Below are 19,566 nucleotides of genomic sequence, written 5' to 3'. Positions count from 1 at the left end.
AGTTTTGAGGCGGCTGACTTTATATAAAGATGGACGACATGACGGCAATCCAAAAGTGAAGCCAAATCATCGCCAACACACCACACAAATGTTTCCCAAAGATGGTTTCCGTTATTTCAAAATCTGCTGATGTATGTTGAGATGATAATTTTGCTAATAAGTTTGGATTATTTAAATATATATTGCCATAAAAAAAGATGTTTTTGTCAGATCTTATTTTTTGTTTTAATTATGATTCTTGGATTTTATTGAAGTGTTTAGTACAAACAGGCAAAATCAGTAGAAACAGGGGCTGGATCCTGCAACACTACAACTCCCAGGTGCCCCAGAGAGAGGACAGGAGGACACCACACAGGGCCACGGTCAGAGAGATCTGGACAGAGGAGGCTCCATTACACAGATCTGTGGTGCAACACTTGAAGCTGCTGGTGTAACCAGCGTTCAGGATGTTGCCGGTCAGCGTTTTCCCACACAAGTCTGAGTCCAGGCAGCCGCGGGTGTGCAGGGTGAACGTCCCGGTGGCATTGAACTCTGGAGGGTTGGAAACAGAAGGATGGAGATGAATGTCAGAAAATGTATAGTTATAATAATGATAATAATTGTTACTTTTATTATCAGGTAAAACTAAAGTCCACTTAAAGTATTATCATATATACATATTGACTAAAACTTTCCACATCAAATTTAAAAGATAAAAATGCAATACAGCCAAAACTAAAGCTTAAATACGACTTTGAATGGCTGATAAATGGCTTAATAGTAATCTACTATTTAGAGACACTCTAAACATTTTTGTATGCTGCTCTACTGTCTGTATTTAATATCTCTGTCTGTGTTCACAGTGTTGTAAACGTTTCCTCACGTGCGTCTCCACTATAACAGCTCTCAGTTGCATTATTACATGAGACCTCGCTACCGAACAGGCACAGTCCGTTCACACCGAGAGGACACTGACGGCAGTTCAGGCCCTGAGCTGTTTGTTGAAAAGAAAGAAAACAAAAATAAGTCCAACAATTCCAGGTAGTCTGTGCTATGGTGTCCAGAATGTTTCTATTAGTTTGAACATATCAGAAACATTATTACATTTACTTGGCATCCAGGTTATCTTCAATATTTGTATTTTCTTAATTGTTCATCTGCACAGACATTTTCTGTTTTTATTCTTAACTCTACAAGGATTCTCTGCAAATAGTTTATTTTGCTTTAAAACAAGTCTCATAATGTGTATTAATTCAGAACAGGAACCTCCACTTAGCTCTGTGGCAATTAGAGACAAACAAGTCACATTCTGGACACAGTTCTGGACTCATGTCATTAAGTTGCAATGCAGTGAAACCGCCTGAGACTTATCAAGCAGTGAACGTGTCCATTAACCTTATCTCTATTTGTCCTGGGTCCAGTTAAAGCCCCATTTGTCCAGTAATTACAGTGTTGGTTGATGTTTTACGCAGGGAAACACGATAGTTAGCACACATATAATAATACAGGAAAGATTTTGAATTAAAGACATTTTATGACACAAATACAGGAGGACTAATCCAAGAAGGTACAAATCCTCCATCAGCTTTGTCACAAATAAACAATTTGGATTATTGCATCTGTGAGTGAAGGCGGTTTAAATCTGCACAGTCACCTCGGAAGTTAAACTAGTTTGAAACTTACCCGCTGCGATGACAGCACTCAGGAAGGTGACAGCTTTCCAAAAGGTGTTCATTGTTCCAGGCTGACAAGTTCACCCGGTTTCCCCTTTTACTATTTTTTATTTCTGTTTTATTTAATGCTCTGAATACTTCAGGCTTAGTCAAGTAACCTACTGAGAGAGAGATGACAAGACATCAGGACTGAAAAAAAGCTGAAACAACCTTCAGGAATGAGGTTTGTCAGCTTTTGTGTTGTGGGAAGGTGAAGCGGAAGTTTCCAACAATTACTGAAACATTCCTCACAGCACAACCTTTTCACAACCTACGGGAAATAACTCCCAGAGTCACTTTAGGGTTCAAACCTGTTTTATTAACATACAGTAAAAGGTTTCATGCTGTTACACGTTTGCTATGTGGATGAAGATGTTTAGTTTTTTAAAATTTGACAAGACAGAAAAATCTTCTTGTAATTCTTGTTAATTTTAGTTTTAAAGGCGGCAGTTGCTCGAAACAACCACCAGGGCGGCGGCCAAAGCAGCAGTGAGAGGGAGCTGGACAGACGAGGCTCCGTTGCAGAGGTCGGTGCTGCAGCAGGTCTTGGTGACGGTGTATCCGGCGGTCAGGAGAGCTCCCGCTTCAGTCTGGTTGCAGAGGGACGAGGCCAGGCAGCCTCGAGTCTGCAGCCCCAATAGACTGCTGACGTTGAAGGCTGGAACGGGACAAGGAGATTTACACGAAAGAGATTATATTAAAATGAAAGATGTATCTTTATATTATCACTGAGGCTCTGACAGTCCAGACAGGCAGAGTCTCCTTGTAAAACGTCAGAGTGACCCCATGTGAGAACACAGCAGGAAAATTCACAGTGAGCGAGTGGGCATGTTGATGACGTTTGTAACACGTGATGGACACAAACCTAAGAAAACAAAAAGATTACAAATATGTGAGATAAGACACAGGTCTTTGAAACCACATGATGGCTGCTGTTGCATTTATACATGATGTTCTGCCTCGTGCTGCTCTACCCAGACGTCACTCCCTGCCCGAACTCTCTCCGAAATTTCCGAGCAATTCATCTGTCACTATAGAGCTGTAACTCATCATGGGACAGAACAGGTGTGTCGGACGTCCAGCCACTCCTCTGTCAGGGCAGGTTTTTCAACTCCAGCACCAAATGAGTTTATGTAAGTGTCGCAAACTCAGCTGGGGTGGAGAAACACACACACACACACACACACACACACACACACACACACACTTTCTTTCCTCACCCTTCACAACATTTTTCCGTCAAGGGACGGTCATGTCACTCACCCAGGTTTCCGCAGTAGCAGTTGGGCTCAGAGTCACTGCAGGTTTCAGTGGAGCCGAAAAGACATTTACCTGCGATCCCGACTCCGCAGGTGTTACAGGTCAGGGACTCACCTGGCGACCAGAGGAAAAAGGGCATTTAGGAGGGGGATGGTCAGATGATGGGAAGAACAGGCTCCTTTCTTCTAAGTTACACAAACCACTCAGGGAGCCACACCTTGTTTTATCTCCTCTTGTCATTATTTTGATATACGATGAAAAACATTTCCATGATAATTTCATAGTTGTGTGACTCAGACCGTTATCAGTTGTAATCTGGATTTGCTGATCAGCAAGATACGTTCAAATACTCATTCACTTTCAACAATCATAGCCAGCGCCTCTACGGCGTGATGCCCTGAAGCCTCAATGAGCCATGGTCACGTGTCTTGACCGTTTTGGACCACATGTCAGAGCAGTGTTTCAGAATCTCAACACAGCTTCCACAAAGTTTTTTATATAGCGCTACTGCTTCATACGCATCATTCTGCAAAAAAAAGTCTTCACACATCGTAATTATATATCTATCTGTCTATATCTATTTATTTATCTATCAACCCCCTCTCTTTTTCTTTCTTGCCACCCATCCAACCTGATCAAACGCCCATAAGGAGAAAAGAGGGAGGAAGAAAGAAGAAGAAAACTTCATGCAGGATTTTGGTGGAATCAACGATTTAGTTATTGTAAATAATTTAATATCATTCATTCAACAGTTCTTATTTTCAGATCACTTCAGTAACAAAGCGTTAAAAAAGGCAGGGGCCTACCTGTGACAAACATCGCCATAAATACAGCACAGACCAGTAGCAGCTTCCTCATGTTCCTCAATCTATCGGCCCAAACACAAATAACCACGGTGGTCAAAGAGAATCAATGATCCGACTGTCCCAGTCTGAGGAGGAGTTCAAATGGACTTGACCAGCGCTGGTCAGCTGGTTTTATGTCACAGGTGCTGCCAGGTTCTCAGATTGTTCATTACATAAGATTGCAAAAGGCTGATTCCTTTGAATTTCTTCTGTCAACCCCCTGGAGTAATGAACTCTGGTGGGGGGGAGAAAAAGACAATGGTCTCTTTTATGTCTTTGTTTGTGAAACCATTAGCATCATTGAAAAGCTTTCGATTACAAAAGGAATCAAAGCTTCAGTCAATATTGAATAATTCCTCAACAAATATTAAAGTATTTGTGAAGAGACACGCCCTCTACGTAAAGGTCCAGTGTGTAAGATTTAGGTGAAAGGGATCTATTGGCAGAAATTGAATGTAGAATAATCCTCATGATGTTTTCACTATAGTTCATTTCATCTAAATTGTATGAATTGTAGTTTTCTTTACCCCAGAAAAGGCCCTTTATATTTAAATACTTTATATTTACAGGGGGTCCTCTTTACATTAGTCCAGACTGGACAAAACCTTTTGAGTTCTTATGACAACTGAAGGCTGCCACAGTTTCTTTTTCATGTTTGGAAGGAGAGGGGGAGGTGAGGGGTGTTCAGCTGCGACATATCTCTACAAAACTCTACACACTGTACCTTTAAAGTCCATTCACATTTCCAAACATGTAAATCATTCTTTACTTTTGCACCAAGTAGAGATGGAGAATAAATAAACAGAACTGAATTATTTGCCTATTGAAGTTTCCCTTGATGCTTCATGGGAAATACAAAATGTCGGCCTCCGCTCTCGCTTCACCTGTGTGAGGGGACGTGCAGGACTACCAGCGAGGTGAACACCGTCCAAATGTGGGGAATCGTGACATCACGACGGTGCGTCAGCATGTCGGATGAACTACTGACAAGACGTTTCAGGAGCTCCATGTTTTCACTCCACTGCCGACTTTTGGCTTTTTCATTTTGCAGAATTTTTACAGACACAAACAAACTATTTAAACGGAATAAAAACAGGACAAAAACATAATGTGACTCCTTTAAATAAATACCCTTGAATTTCTGACTCAGTTACATCTTCGTCAAACAGGCACGTCATGTAATCACAAGGTAAACATCAAGACTTTGTTTAATCACCTCTCAAGGTGAACACTGGCTGTGGAGGCGTTATCTAAAATGCATCTCAGTGCAGGATACAAGACTTTGAGACAAAATGCTTCTGGTTGTATTTGCACGATCCTCGGCTTGTTTCGATAAACCAATCATCATCATCATCATGTGGTAGATATGACGTCATGATGTAATGGCTTAATGTAACAGTATAGAAGGTTAACATTGCCTCACTTATATACAGCCCGTGCAGTGTGTCTCCTCTCTGATGCTTTTCATTTAAGTAATTTAACTTTTCCATCTATCCAATAGTGATAATAGAGAATCATTAGAGGAGAAAAGTGCTGGGGATGAAGATGACAAATAAATCAATATTTTTGTGTAAAAAAAAAGGAACAGGCAGCGGAAGCAACAGTGAAGGATCAGTGATTTTGTTTATTTCAACATCCTGAGTTTTCTACAGTAAAAACTATTTAGTGTAATGATAAATAAATGTATTCATTACAAACCAAAACGAAGAAAAACAACAACATGGAAGGTCGACATACTCAATGCTCAACACAATGTTTTCATTCCATTGATCAACCTCCACGATGTGGACTTTAGTCATTGTGAACCCCAAAACCTAACATGACATGAATATAAGTTATATGAAATAAAGTGTCACTGAAACCATATTTTTTTTAAACTCATGATGACCAGAGTTTATTTCGGACAGAGCTCGAAGGTTCAGCAGTGAACATTTTACTGCATGCTTCCCCACACGGAGGCCAGGAGAGCTGCCCCAATGGCGGCAGTGAAGGTCAGCTTGTTGGTTGGGGCTCCACTAAGGGTGAAACTGTTGCACTTTTCAGATTCACAACATTCGATGGTCCTGTTGTACTCAAAGCCAAGCAGGGAGTTCGTCGTGGTCATGTTGCAACCAGTGGTGGTATTCTGGCAACCCTGTGAGTTCAAGCGTAGTGCGGTGACTGATGTGAACTCTGTGGAGAAATGGTTTGTGTTAAGGTTTTGGTTTATTGAACTTTACACCACATGTAACATTATTTTACCTTCCACTTTTTGCTGTTCCAAATTCACCTAAAATGCTCTAGTTTCTCAGATGTTAAAGACACTGGTGCAGATTTACATTTTAAATTCAACATGAGATAAGCTTTTAAAATCTTTTGTTCCTTTCTTTTACTTCTTAAAATGTAAGTAAATGAAACACTCAAAACTGGAATCAAGTTTTTTGCCCAACACTGAAACGTAAATGAAGCCTTTTGTTTTGACTTCCTGACCATGTACATCTACTTCTTAAAACTCGTGTTCAGGTTAAGGAGTTATTTTCCATTGGTACAGCTACCACGAGTTATTGTATCAGCATCTGGTCACATGTGATACTGGTTTGGCAGCTGGGATCACTGGGGTGTGCTTGCTGATCTGTGTCTGCATGGGCGTCACATTGTTTGGGAAGGACCGGGGTGAATCACGCCTGTGCTGCCGTGTGATGTTTGAAGGGAAAGGGTGTGAGTGTTTTATAATTCCAAAGGTTACTTACCGATCTTTCCAGTGAAGCAGACGCTGCTGTTGGTCGCGCATTCCACAGTGCCGGAGCTCAAGCAGGTGCCAAAAACACTAATGGAGCATTTGTTGCAGGTGAGCGAGTTCACTGAAACACACAAGTAAAAGCAGAGTTAGTTGATTTCTACTTTTATTTATTTGACTTTTTTTACAATCTCCACAGACGTTGATGTAGTTGACAGGAACAGAAATTTAGCTAAAAACAAGTTCCAAGAACTGAAATGATCTGTGGTCCGCCCCGCCCTGCACTGTGGCACAAGATGAAACTGTTAAGACCCCGCCCAGATTATCTGCAACAATCCAACTCTAACAAACAAAGTTTCAAATCCAACGGCCGCCTTGTCAATCAGTGGTGCGGTTTCACAGAACCAGGATTTCAAGTTGCATTTAAAGTGAGTTTAAAAGGAGTCGGTTGGTTTCATTGTAGAAAGAAGAACAGACAAAATGTAAATGTAAGATAAACATCTGCAATTAAACAGTTTTTTTGAATTGAGCTCATTTCTTCCAGTAAAAGTCGATTTGAAATCTGTCGTCATAGACTTCAGTGAGTCTTTTTAAGTTGATGATTCACTTTGGTTGTGCTGCGCTGACAGCAGATTTGTTTAAAGTTCACAACATGCTATGTACCAGCGTGACATCATTATAAACTATAAATTATTGTAATCTGACAGACAAACCTGAACGGAATTGATACTTGTACTTTATGAGATGTCTTTATATATTTTCATTTGCAGTCCCATGAGGAAATAACAGTGATAAGTAACAAATAACAAAAAATACTAAAAGCAAAAAACGAATCTAGAAAAATGTTTCCAGACTTTTTTTTATCAACTGAGCTTTTCCCGCCTTTTTACACCAACTTTTTGCATTGAATAAACTTTATTTGTATGCAGGAATTTTGTCATTAATATATCAATTAGACTAAAAGCTAAATTCTGATCAATCACTGCCAGAGAATTTGTCCAAAAGAAAATAGGACACAAATCTTTCCCGTGATCACATAGAGACAGATCTTGATTGATTGATTAATCTCACCCAGCATGAAAGATGCAATTACTGCAACGATTCCAAGTACGATCTTGGCCATCTTGATGTGTTGGTTTGGTCCTGGCTTTCAGGTGGGCGAAAAGAATCCTTGTTGAGAGGCTTGAAGCTCTTTGGATGCTGTGAGGAGCAAAAACTGATGAGCCTGCTCGGTCAGGCTTCACATTTATAGGATGTCAGCAGGGAGGGGACACGTTGGGGATTTCAAGTCTTTTGTCTTTAACCTCACCTCGAGGATAGAGAGTTACTCAGAGTTAAGGAATGGAAAGGATGCACATACATTACTTGCATTGCCAAGAAATGAACAGAATGTACCTGTTAACCTGTTAACAAGTTATTGATGATGAGCTCAAGTTTCTGTTTTTATAGGTTGACATGATTTTGAAAAGAGATAGAAAAGCTCATTAGGATTTTCCTAATTTCTAAGGTTGTGTATTCAAAGGTTGATATATATTTAACTAAAGCAGTCTCTGACACATATTTACTTGTTAATGAAATGCACTATCCCAACTATGTCTTCTTCTCAATTCAAAATATCGAGTTATTAACATCCTCAAATCTTATTGGTGACAAGCAGGAATCATTTAGCTAAAAAGAATAACTGACGTTAGTTTTAAATCAGGTTTAAACTAATCACTGTCTCCAATCATTGTTTCAGCTTTAATACGCAACGTCTTTGATTCCTCTAATCAAAAGCAAATGTGGCATAAATATTGTGTTGATTCAGGGAACTGTTGAAAACAATTTAAGTTAAACTGGTTGGTTCACACATTTCTCTTGAGTATCTCCAAACTCTTCCGTCTTTGAAGCCTCTATAAACCACTGAAGCGAAAACATACTTCATTTGAGACACCAACTTATTTGCTCAGGAATTCTTTTGTGTGCAGGTGGATCTTCCTGGATTTAAAACGATAGTTCACTTATATGCCAAGAATGTCCTGTTTTGTGTCAAAACCTGAAATCCAGACAGATGAGTTCATTCACCTTCTGGTGAGGGGCGCTAGGAACCTGAACAACCTGTTGTTCCTGCAGGACGATACTTATCTGACATCGACAATCACAGCAAATCCAGACAGGAAATGTTTTTTTACCCCACTTGTGTTTATTTTATTCTTCAAATTGTCTACATATCCAACTTCTCAGAAAACATTCAGACACACATTCTTTTCTTTTAGGCCGATAGTGTCAGGAGAATTTCAGGAAGTTTTAATCATCAGCACTGACAAATTTAAAATGAGTTCAATCTCAGTTACATTTCAGTGTCTTCAAACACAACATTTAATCCCGTTCGCCCGATATATACATTCAGAACTATAGATCAACAGAAGCTTCTACCCCACAGTTAAAGAGTAATATGCAGCGTAGATGTGAAACCAATATCTGACATAGAACAGGTTAAAAACTCAGAATTATAGTAACCATAAACTGGTTAATAAATCATAAATTTGTTTGAATATTATGGCTCTGAAATGACGATGCAGTGGGTCAAAACACAACAGAGTAGCGTGAAAATTTGTTAAATTCACTTTCTCTGCTTCTTTCAGAGTTTGATTAGAAAAGCAACACGACAAACATGAGGCTTAAGCCAGAAAACTGTTAGCTTAGCTTAGCATAACTGTAAATAGGGATACTAGTCTGGGTCTGGCTAAAGGAAACAAATGAGATCATGGGCTCCATGTTACAAATCCATTACCTTTTTTCCCCAGTGAGCTAGAAAGATAATTACTACAATTTAAAGCTGCTAGAATTCAGCTTTAGCTAGCGTTTCTTTCTTTTGTTTTCCACTCTTTATGCAAAGCTAAACCAATCTGCTGGCGGTAGCTTTATATCTACCACACAGAACAACTATTCCTTTAAGCTATGATGGCACAAACTGAACGAGAAAACTGACACCTACAGCAAAAAGGTTAGGGACTTAACTTTAATTGACATAAACATTTGTGTGAAATGAAAAAGAACCTGCAGAACAATAAAGACAAAGCCTGTGTAGAGAAGAAAAACAATCTCTGGTGTTAAAAAACCACAGAGCTCATGTCTGAGGTGGGCACTCAATTTAAGCCTGGTAGTGCTTGTGTGTGTACAATATGAAATGTGTGTGTTTATGCGTGTGTGCGTTTTGTGTCATCCAGTATCCGCTGTATCTTCTGTCAAACCAGGATGTGGGCCACGAGCAGAGCAGTGATGGTGGCGAAGGCCAGGGTGAGCCCGGAGGCACCGGGCAGACCAGGCGCACCGTTGCAGAAGTCAGTGGAGCAGCAGGTCTTGGTCATGCTGTAGAAGGTGGAGTTGGAGTCGCTGGGAAAGTTCACCTCCTTAGTCTTGTTGCATTCACCCTGCGCTAGACAGCCCTTCATCTTGATATCCATGAAGGAGGCTGTGGAACGACAACAAACACACAATCACCCTCAGTGTTCTTTGTTCATTGTGTTTGACACGGAATGCACTAGTAAGTTGGTGAAGACCTCGTTACTCCTCTTTTAGTTACCAGAGCTAAACTATGATTCAATAACTATAAACTGTACTTTATTTGATTGATTGCAAAGTCATGTTCAAATCCTATCACATATAAACTAATGGCTTTTCTGGAAAAACGAATTTAGTAGCTTTGATGTCAATGATTTACTTTTCATATAATCCATTAAAAAAAACAATAAGTCAACTGACTGTTTACTGCACATTTTCGTTTAAATGACTGTGAACTGCTATGAATCAGTAGCTTTTATGTTCATTTCTTTCCAACCTGTCAGATTGAAGAATGATGAGGATTTAACTCCAACAAGTTAGATTATGAGTGTTTATCTAGTGTGAGCAAAGGCAAACATTTATAATCTCAACACTGATCTCAAAAACACTTAAATTCATTCCTCAGGACGAGAATGTGCCATGCCTGATAAATCCAAAATACCACTGTGTGTTTAAAACTTCAGCTGATGATCGTTTTGATTAATTTAAGTTTATTTATGTGCTCATGAGGACAATTGCCAAAGGACATCTGTTTCGCCAACTATTTCCCTTATTTTTGCCGTTACTAGTATTTCAGTATTTTGAAAATGCAGCTGGTTTGGTTTCTAGAGTTTTTTATGGTACTTGTTAAGATGAACGTTACCCCATGTGAATGTTTAAGCTACTGAGCATCTTACCTGCTGTCCCAACACCACTGAAGCATATCTCTCCAGCTGTACATGTGATTTCAGAGGTAATGCACAAGTTCAACACGCCTAATTTGCATTTGTAGCACTGCAGCGCTTGGCCTGATATCAAAAAACAGCAAAGGAGGGAGGGAGATGAGGAGAAAAAACAGAGAGGTATAATTAGTGTACATTAGTTTTACAACAGGCAATAGTCAAGGGGCAACTTCATTCCAGGAAACAGCTTCTCACATGTGTCTTTGGAAAGGTGTATTGTTTCAGTGGTTGCATCTAGAATGGTTATAACATCTCGATGTAGCCCTAGATTCTGTATTTACTGATTTTTTTTTTAGAGAAAGTAAAAAATGATCAGATCTTCATGGAATTTCTAGTGCTTTGCATTACTGGAGCTGTGGGTGGCTGATTTCCTCAGTACTGTGGATTGTGCAAATTCATCATCCATCAACATCAATGCAAACAAATCAAGTCTGACCACACTGAAGACCTTGAGTGTAAATCGTCTTTTACAGCTTGTTCAACTGCCAAGACAAAATTGAGTTGCTCCTTCCATTTTGACCTTACAAATGTCTCTTACAAACCAGATTATTAAGAAGTCACATTTCTAAATAACAGCACATTTATGGTTATACCAATCAAACAAGTGTATGTAAATTAACTGGACAGAAAAAAAGAATAAATGAAAGAAAAATGTAAATAAAGTCACACTACTTGTTGCTGTGGTTGCAGAACACTGCAGAAGCAATTCTTCTTAAGAGTTGTGTTATTAATTCTCTATAGAACTACAGATGCAATGTGATCAATCAAATATATACATGACTTCATGGGAGATAAACCCACGTGTTTGTCCTCAGACTCTCTGGACATCTCGTTTTATATATTCCAAGAACATTGGTGACTCATGACAAAGCTGATGAATCAGGTGTTGATCAGGCCTTTCCCAGTATAATTAGTTTCCAGCTCTTTGTTGGCTGCCTCTTCAAGTACCAACCAAAAGATCACATAGGAATCATTTGACATAGACACATGTATTTCCTACTAAAACTAAAAGGTTCAGTTCCCTCAAAATTGTTACATAGAAACTTGAAATACTAAGTCTTGCACTGGCATTTACTCCCAGTGGCACAACAAACATGTGTTAATCAGAAACTGGTCAAGTGTTCCGTGCCTCTTGTTAACAATGGCCAGGTTTTTCTATTCATCGGAATTCAATTGTTTTTGTTCAGAACAGGTTTTAACAAAAGCTTTCTGTTCATTAACATCACCTTAGAAACAACACCCAAACCATCCCTGGGAATTAGGACATTATATTTACTTTGATTTAAAAAAAATACAAAACAGATTTAAGAATAAAAGAAAAGGAACTGTTCTCTGTTGCCATGGGGACACCAAGCCTCGTAGTGGACACTGAGTGTCTCACTCTGAAGCACTGCAGAGCGGGTGAGTCAGTCTGTGCCAGGGAGGGGACACATGCAGCGACTGCAGTGTACTCTATTGAAACTGCTGTTTAAAAACCTGTCGCTCCAGTTTCAGCATCACAGTCACATGACTGGAAGTTGTGTTCAAAGTACACAATGAGGTCATTAGACAAAAAATAAACAAACTTCTGGAAAAGTTTAGAAACTTGTGACGTTAAAGTGCTGAACAGTTTTCGTGTTTAAAAAAATAAAATAAGGACATTGTTTGGCTCCTGCAACATCTGATGAAGTCAGTAAATGCTCATATCCACTGTTTATCATATCACTTGAGCTTCTTTACAACTCCCTGTTAGTTTGAGGATTGACTTCAAGATCGAATTGGTCACCTTGGAGGCCCTGTGTGTGTGTGTGTGTGTGTGTGTGTGTGTGTGTGTGTGTGTGTGTGTGTGTGTGTGTGTGTGTGTGTGTGTGTGTGTGTGTGTGTGTGTGTGTGTGTTGCCTGGCTCCAGATAACATTTTAGATCTTTGCGTAGGGGGCAGACCCTTTGCATTCACAGCCCCAAAGCTCTGGAATGACCTTAGTTATTTAACTGTTTATTGATTTGCCATCTCGCATATTGTGAGGCACTTTTTAACTGTTTTGCTAGAGCCATATAAATAAAAGTTCATTTATAAATCATTAGTAGGGGTCCCAAACCCCAGGTACTTTTGACATCCAAAATATGTCTCACTGTAAATCTAAGGGTTTTACAGAACAACTAGTTTATATGACAGGCTCCTAAAATGATTCAAATAAAAGTTTTCAAATCACAGCCTGGTAAGACAACCCTATTCATTTCTTTGACATGCCATTGTACTCAAGGAACACATCCTGTTCAGCTGGTTTCGGGTACACCCGAGCGCAGGTAACTTGCCTTGCCTGAGAATAAGCCACCAAAAATATATTAAAGATGGCTCCTATACATCTCTGACTCTGTCAGGATCCTGTGCCAAAGTAATGAACCATGAAATAACAACATTTACTGGGAATCACAGAAAACAGACAACTCAAATGTGAGCAGAGTGCCACACCTTGCATCACTTCAGCGCTTCGGAATGTTGACTTACAACTTTCACAAATAGCTTTTCTCCTAGTGCTGTCTGACAAGAATGACAAATCCAGATCAACTTGATCTTAACATTGCATCATCCAGTTAACACACACACACAATCACACACGCATGCACAAGCAACTGCTAGAATTTACTATTGAAAGAAATTAAAATAACACAAATCAACCACATAATGATGATCACTATGACTCAAATGAACCACAGTGACATGAAGAATGTCAGAATTTGATTGTTTCTTGCTTATAACTTACACGCCTGTGCCCAGGGGCTCATTTATCCTATAATCTGTTTAAGGCCAATGTGAGGAGAAACTAATGCAGTCTGAAGATGAAGACACATGGGAACAGTAACACTAATCATGTCAATTACATACAACTGTTTGTTCACTGCAGCAGAAGTGTCTCAACTTATAATTTGTTGTGTGTTGATCTCTGTTGTTTCTACGCAGCAGCACACCTCTTTGAAAAACCAGCTCTGAATAAAAGATGGAAAGTCTTCGTCATTAGCAGGTGCAGTCAATTTTTCCCATGATCTAATAATTGTACGGGCTCTTTATTTTAACAGTAAAAAGACATTTTAATCAGTACCTTGTACTTATACAGTACAGGGATGCAATTATCATTATATCATTGCTATTATACATCCTTGCCTGATGCAAAGGTCATCTTGAGGACATAATTTTAGGCCTAGCTAATCAAACACACCCTTACCATCACTGTTAAGGAGGCGACATTTGCTTGTTTAGACCGCGTCTGTATTGTTTGAATAAAACATCACAATTTATTTTGTTTCTAGTTTGATGATTTGTGCTCACCGGAAATTTGATTTGTTTTTTTTTAAGTTTACCTTGAATAGAGTTAGTTTTAGTCAAATCCTTGACCTGGAATCAAGCAGTTATAGGTAAAATATGGTCCAATAAACTGCATGAAGGTTACAATCCTCAGATATTCTATCTACTCTTATTATAGATTTTGCTTTCCTTCCTATGAAATAATATGCAAACAAATAATAAATAATCTTTCATTCTTTTGAATCTTTACTCTGTGGGGAAAACTTTAATATATATAATATACCCATTTAAAAAACAAAATGATTAATTATTTACATTTGGTCCCTATTTTCAAACTATTCTAACATTTGTATTTTAAACAAATTACATTTCATAATTGCATTTCAGACATGCAGCTGAAATAAGAGGATTTTTAAGTTGTTTTTGCCGTCCATCTTGAAAGCAGGGAAATCAAACTTTCAGGTGTGGCCCTGTACAAACGCTGACCTTCTATGTGTAGTCTCTGTCTTAGACTGCTCCCTACTGGTCATTCACTAAAACTACAGGTCACAGAGCAACGGCTGCTACATTTTCACTGCAATGACCAACAGCTGCTATTAATAAAAAAAATGAAATTCTGCTCAAATGACACAAGAGAAGAAATTGGATTGGAGAGAATTTAGAGCTGTGATGTTGTCAATGTGTTAATCTGCAGGGTTTTTTGCTCTAATCAGAGCTCAGAGTCTGTAACAAAGACTTACACCTTAGGGCAAAGGTCTAAATATAGCTTATGTTGAAAATAAGTGTTGGTTCTAGTCAACACAGTTATTCATTCAACATGAGCTCATCAATGTGTGACCAACAGAAACAGCAAGGAGTGACTCAATCCAGCCTCCAACAAGCTGAAAACCACCTTCACAGAGCTCAGTTCAAGGGTTTCATATTATTACTTACTGTTTCAGCTCATTTTGGAAACCAGCTACACAGAACAACCGTGAGACAAGACCGAAAGACATGTCGTGAAATGGCGATGCAAACAAGTCTGTGAAAAGTAATATGAAGGTACATAATGCGACGGCAGCCTTCAAAGCCTCCATTGGGTAATGACAATTACGGGACTCAAACTATAACCTCAAAAGTTGAAGATAAATACACCTGGGTGGGTCCGGTGTGTTCTGCAAATATTCTCTGTTGGCCTTTGGATGTGAAGTAGATTCTTAATCACAACGGCAACATCCTTCATGGATGGGATTAACCAGGCTGATGGGAGGAGCAGCCAGATGAAATATTTGTGGCGCAATGGCAGCTGCCAGTAGAGGGCATTAGGGTGACACCCCACCACTCCCAACATGAGAAGGACTTCAGAGACCGTCATTGGAAAAAACTAAAAAAGAAGATATTTGGGCCTTTTGGTATCCCAACAGCATTTCACACCACCACCCAATAGGTGAAGGGAAAGACGGGAGCATAATACATCAGGAATGGGCTGTTGAACTCGATATGTAATTGGGGAATGAGTCATGGAGAAAGTCAGATACAACATGCGGAAAGAAAATTCAGTTAACTCACTAAAGACTGTTGGAGAGAAACATTGCATAGGGAAGCTCGGAGTTAAAGAGCTTGAATCTGATCAGCTGGACATTGTGGTCATCTATACTGGTCATTTACACTTTGATGACAAAAACAAAGGATTTATTCATCCATTACAAAGATATCACTGTTCCTCTTGTGAAGTCTAAAACTAACTTTAACATGTGTTTGATGCTGAGGAGATAAATTTCAGTTCCAAACAGAAATGAAATTGTTTTTTAAAGAATTGCAATCAAACAAAGATTAAAAAATAATAATCAAATTAATACAAAATACTACCATTTCATTTTCTTGTCTAGTGAACATTCTTGTGAGATTCTATCCACCAAACTCGCATGAAGAGGCCCCCCTCTGTGTTTTGTCTATTACTCTGGAGGCTGATGCCTGGGGGAAACCTCTCAGTAAAAAAAAGAAAAACCTGGCCATCCTCGGAAATCTTTCCCCCTGAGTAATCTGACCAACAAAGGCAGATTCAAACCTCCTGGCCACGACTTAGAGGAAGATGCAAAACCCACTATGCAATTATCTCCATTTATGAATCACTGTTCTGTCAAAATCAACAATTTAAGTAAAGGCCTGGGGGGGCTAAAGGTCAGTTATCGTCTCAGGTCATCATCTTAAAGTGTATAAAGCAGCCGGGATGGGAAAACAGCTCCCAAAGAGAGGGTGTGGTTTGAAACAGGAGACAAAAAAACAACGGAGCCGAAGGGCTCCTGAAGGCAAAAAAGGAACACAATTGCCCCAAAACACAATAGCAGAAGAACCACTGTGCCTTATCGTGTGCCCAGTCTGCAGACTGCTCTGTAGAGGTGGAATATGAGATTTGGGCTCCGAGGTTAGAAGGTGAGGAATTTCGCATGTAAAGGCTGGCAGGTTGGGACATGATTCAGTCTTTTAATAATGTCTGGAAAAAAACAAAAAGGAACATCCTTGTGCCACAAACAGGCTGCCTCGCCCCAACCTGTAATAACAGCCTTACATTTAAGCCTGGGATGTGCACAGAGGGTAAACACACCAATCCCTGCTTCTACTTTTATCATCTGTGGGAACCAGTTATTCATTCTGCGTTTTGTTGGATCTCATCTTTCCTTTCCAAGGCTGTGACTTCAAATCTCTTTATTTTATCAATTCAAAGCGCTCAAAAATCCCCCAAATTATTCAGTGTAGTGTTCGGTATGATGAAGAAAACCAACAAATCATCACATTACTAGATTGAATTAGAGATCGTATCAGATTAAAATGGTTGATCAATTAAATAATTTTCTGTTGACAGATTAATTAACTAAATGATTTAAGCTCTAACTGATTTGTGGCACTTATGTTTGGTATTTCAATCCTTAAGAATAGTTTTTTAACTGTTTATCCATTACTTTTAACTTTAATCAACGGCTTCTTCAAGAATGCAAGCCAAAATTTTAATTTTACTATCTACTACTTAAGAAAAGTATCTTAAAGTTCAACCACATTCGTACTTTAAGCTAAACTGATTATATATTATAATTTCTGCCACTTCAACTGGTCAAAGACAACTTGGTTGAAAAGTGAGTTAAATGTCGTGGATAAAAAGTGAATTTTGTCTCGATCCCCAAAACAATGACGTTAAGCTTCCCATTTCAACTCCTCTCTGATATTTTTAGCTAACTGTTAACTCTCCATTGCATTAAGCTAACTGCTTCAACCTCCCCCAATAACTGGTTAACTCAATTCTCCAAGTGATTAAACTAACAATTTAAACTGTTCTCCCCAAATAACTTCCACTAAATTAACTATTTAATCACAGTGTTTCAGTAACTGTTCCAACTACCCGCTCAGAAACACTTCAGCTGAAGTTAACTGTTTATCCAGGATGTTTATTTAACTGTTTCAACTACACACCCACCAGAACTTTTTAGCTAACAAAGCTAACTCTTTAACTGTTTCACAATGACATTTAGCTAACTGTTTCAACGAACCCCCCTAAAACTTTTTAGCTAACAAAGCTAACTCTTTAACTGTTTCACAATGACATTTAGCTAACTGTTTCAACTACCCCCCAAAATTGTTTAGCTAACAGAGCTAACTGTTAAAAAGGACATTGAGCTAACTGTTTTAAACATTAGCTAACTGAAGTAACTGTTTTTTCAGGGTATTTAGCTAGCTTGTTAAATCAATGATCATTAGCTTCATGTTAAAAAAAAAACATGTGATGCTATAGGGAGAGCTTCATCATTTTTTTTTTTTTATCTCATAAAACAGTTAAATGAGGTTCCATCGATTAAACTGGTAGATGATGTAGCTTATCCCTGGTTTTGTGAGTTTTAGCAGTATGCTAAACAACCTGAAGCACATTTCATTTCCTATCCATCATGTCGCTGGGTTTGTCCTCATGGAGCGTGATCACACCCAGTGCAGAGAACAGGAGCCAGGCACAAACACAAGCAAACAAACAAACAAACAAACAAACACAAACAAACAAACGTGTTTCCAGCAGAACGCGTCCCGAGGGGGTTTGGAGAAGCAAAAAAGGAAAATATGAAGAAAAAACAAACAAACATTGAAATCTAAAACAATCTCCTGATTTCAAAGTTAAATAAAAAAAGAGAAATGACGCAACTGCATTAAAAAAAAAACCCTGCACACCAAAGTCCATGGAAAAAAACCTGGATTCACACTTTTCATTTTAATTAGTGAGGTTTTTGAATAAAAGCGGATCCATGTGAGTTTCTGTTAATAAATCACAACATTCAAAGTTTGAACCCACCGATTGCGAAGCAAAATCCCACTGCGACGAGCTGGAGGATGACTCTGTTCATGTTGTTGGAGGAGGAGGAGGAGGAGGAGGAAGATGTGAGGAGTCAGACTCAGACCGTTAGAACTGCTCGGCTCCTGCACCTCCCCGGATTTATAAGAGTCCACCTCCCAACGGACGTCACTGTCGACCAATCACAGCAGGCCTCACTATGCGCCCGCCCACTTTTTCTGATCCCAATCTCTCCCACCTGAGCGTCACCCATGGGTGAGACATCAGCTGTGACATCAGCTGTGAGACCTCAGGGGGTAACGTGTGTGTTCTGTTGTAGGGTCCATGTTATTGTGTTGTTATAATATTCATGTGTAGTGTTTGTGTGTGTTTTAAATTAAAGTTGTGTTATAATATTCATGTAAAGTGTTTGTGTGTGTTTTAAATTTAAGTTGTGTTGTTATAATATTCATGTAAAGTGTTTGTGTGTTGCTCCAAAGTCATTTCATAATCACGTTGTTGAGTTTATTTTCTTATGTTGGCATTACAATATCAGTGTGTTGCTCTAAAGGGATTTAATAGGAAGGTTGTGTTTAATGCCTCATTACAATATTAATGTTTTGATGGTGCTAAAAAGTTTCACTCATCATTGTGTCATTCATGTACAGAGTTTGTGTGCAGTGTGTATGTAATAATATTAATGTGTAGTGTTGGTGCATTGCTCCAAAGTGATTTTATAGTAATGTTTTTGTATTTAGCCCCTTATGGTGCTGTTATAATTTGCATTTGCAGTGTTTGCATTACATTTATGTTGCTTTATGATCTCATTATGTGCTACAAAGTAAAGTACATTTACCCGAGTACTGCTTACGTGCAATGCACAGATTTTTTACTCCACTACATTTGTGAACTTATAATGTACAACACATTGTTAAAAACTTAAACCAGTAGCTTCCAACCTTTCTGACCAAGTCTAGTCTATTTGAGCCAATTTTCCCAGAGTGAGTATTTTTAAGAGACCGGATAAGTAGGAATGCATTTTTTGCTAGTAATACATCTGTACTTTTACTTAAAAACGAGTTGAACATGTAGGCTACTTGGAGTACTTTTACATTACTTTCATTGTATTGGTACATTGTCTAAAATAAAGGATGAAAATACTTTTTCCACCACTGATCTGTAATCCACTGTAATGTCTGATAATGTAGCTTCTGGGAGTT

At 38.8% G+C, this 19,566-nt stretch overlaps 2 protein-coding genes across 2 annotated transcripts; both read right to left on the bottom strand.

The window, feature by feature from the left end:
• Window positions 1–1,988: 1,988 nt before the first annotated feature.
• LOC109639122 (sperm acrosome membrane-associated protein 4-like) lies at window positions 1,989–3,944 on the bottom strand. The gene is made up of 3 exons (XM_020102413.2): window positions 3,758–3,944; window positions 2,955–3,065; window positions 1,989–2,349 (listed from the first exon to the last, which is right to left on the bottom strand). Exons 1-3 carry the CDS (start codon window positions 3,807–3,809, stop codon window positions 2,129–2,131), a joined length of 384 nt encoding a protein of 127 aa, XP_019957972.1. The 5' UTR covers window positions 3,810–3,944; the 3' UTR covers window positions 1,989–2,128.
• Window positions 3,945–8,672: 4,728 nt separating this feature from the next.
• Window positions 8,673–18,528, bottom strand: LOC109639117 (protein Bouncer-like). Its single transcript, XM_020102407.2, has 3 exons — window positions 18,368–18,528; window positions 10,733–10,843; window positions 8,673–9,966 (listed from the first exon to the last, which is right to left on the bottom strand). Exons 1-3 carry the CDS (start codon window positions 18,417–18,419, stop codon window positions 9,740–9,742), a joined length of 390 nt encoding a protein of 129 aa, XP_019957966.2. The 5' UTR covers window positions 18,420–18,528; the 3' UTR covers window positions 8,673–9,739.
• Between the last annotated feature and the right edge of the window lie 1,038 nt (window positions 18,529–19,566).

This window comes from Paralichthys olivaceus, chromosome 20 (genome assembly GCF_024713975.1).
Source record: "Paralichthys olivaceus isolate ysfri-2021 chromosome 20, ASM2471397v2, whole genome shotgun sequence".
Taxonomy (NCBI): Eukaryota; Metazoa; Chordata; class Actinopteri; order Pleuronectiformes; family Paralichthyidae; genus Paralichthys; species Paralichthys olivaceus.
This window is presented reverse-complemented; position numbering and strand designations above follow the sequence as displayed.

What these genes read in the sequence shown, in the direction of transcription:
- LOC109639117 (XM_020102407.2), bottom strand. Translation starts at nt 18,419, where the DNA reads ATGAACAGAGTCATCCTCCAGCTCGTCGCAGTGGGATTTTGCTTCGCA. An exon ending in GGGATTTTGCTTCGCAATCG is followed by an intron (nt 10,844 to 18,367) that starts GTGGGTTCAAAC and finishes TTTTGATATCAG; the next exon opens with GCCAAGCGCTGCAGTGCTAC. An exon ending in CAGTGGTGTTGGGACAGCAG is followed by an intron (nt 9,967 to 10,732) that starts GTAAGATGCTCA and finishes GTCGTTCCACAG; the next exon opens with CCTCCTTCATGGATATCAAG.
- LOC109639122 (XM_020102413.2), bottom strand. Translation starts at nt 3,809, where the DNA reads ATGAGGAAGCTGCTACTGGTCTGTGCTGTATTTATGGCGATGTTTGTC. An exon ending in TATGGCGATGTTTGTCACAG is followed by an intron (nt 3,066 to 3,757) that starts GTAGGCCCCTGC and finishes TCTGGTCGCCAG; the next exon opens with GTGAGTCCCTGACCTGTAAC. An exon ending in CTGCTACTGCGGAAACCTGG is followed by an intron (nt 2,350 to 2,954) that starts GTGAGTGACATG and finishes GTCCCGTTCCAG; the next exon opens with CCTTCAACGTCAGCAGTCTA.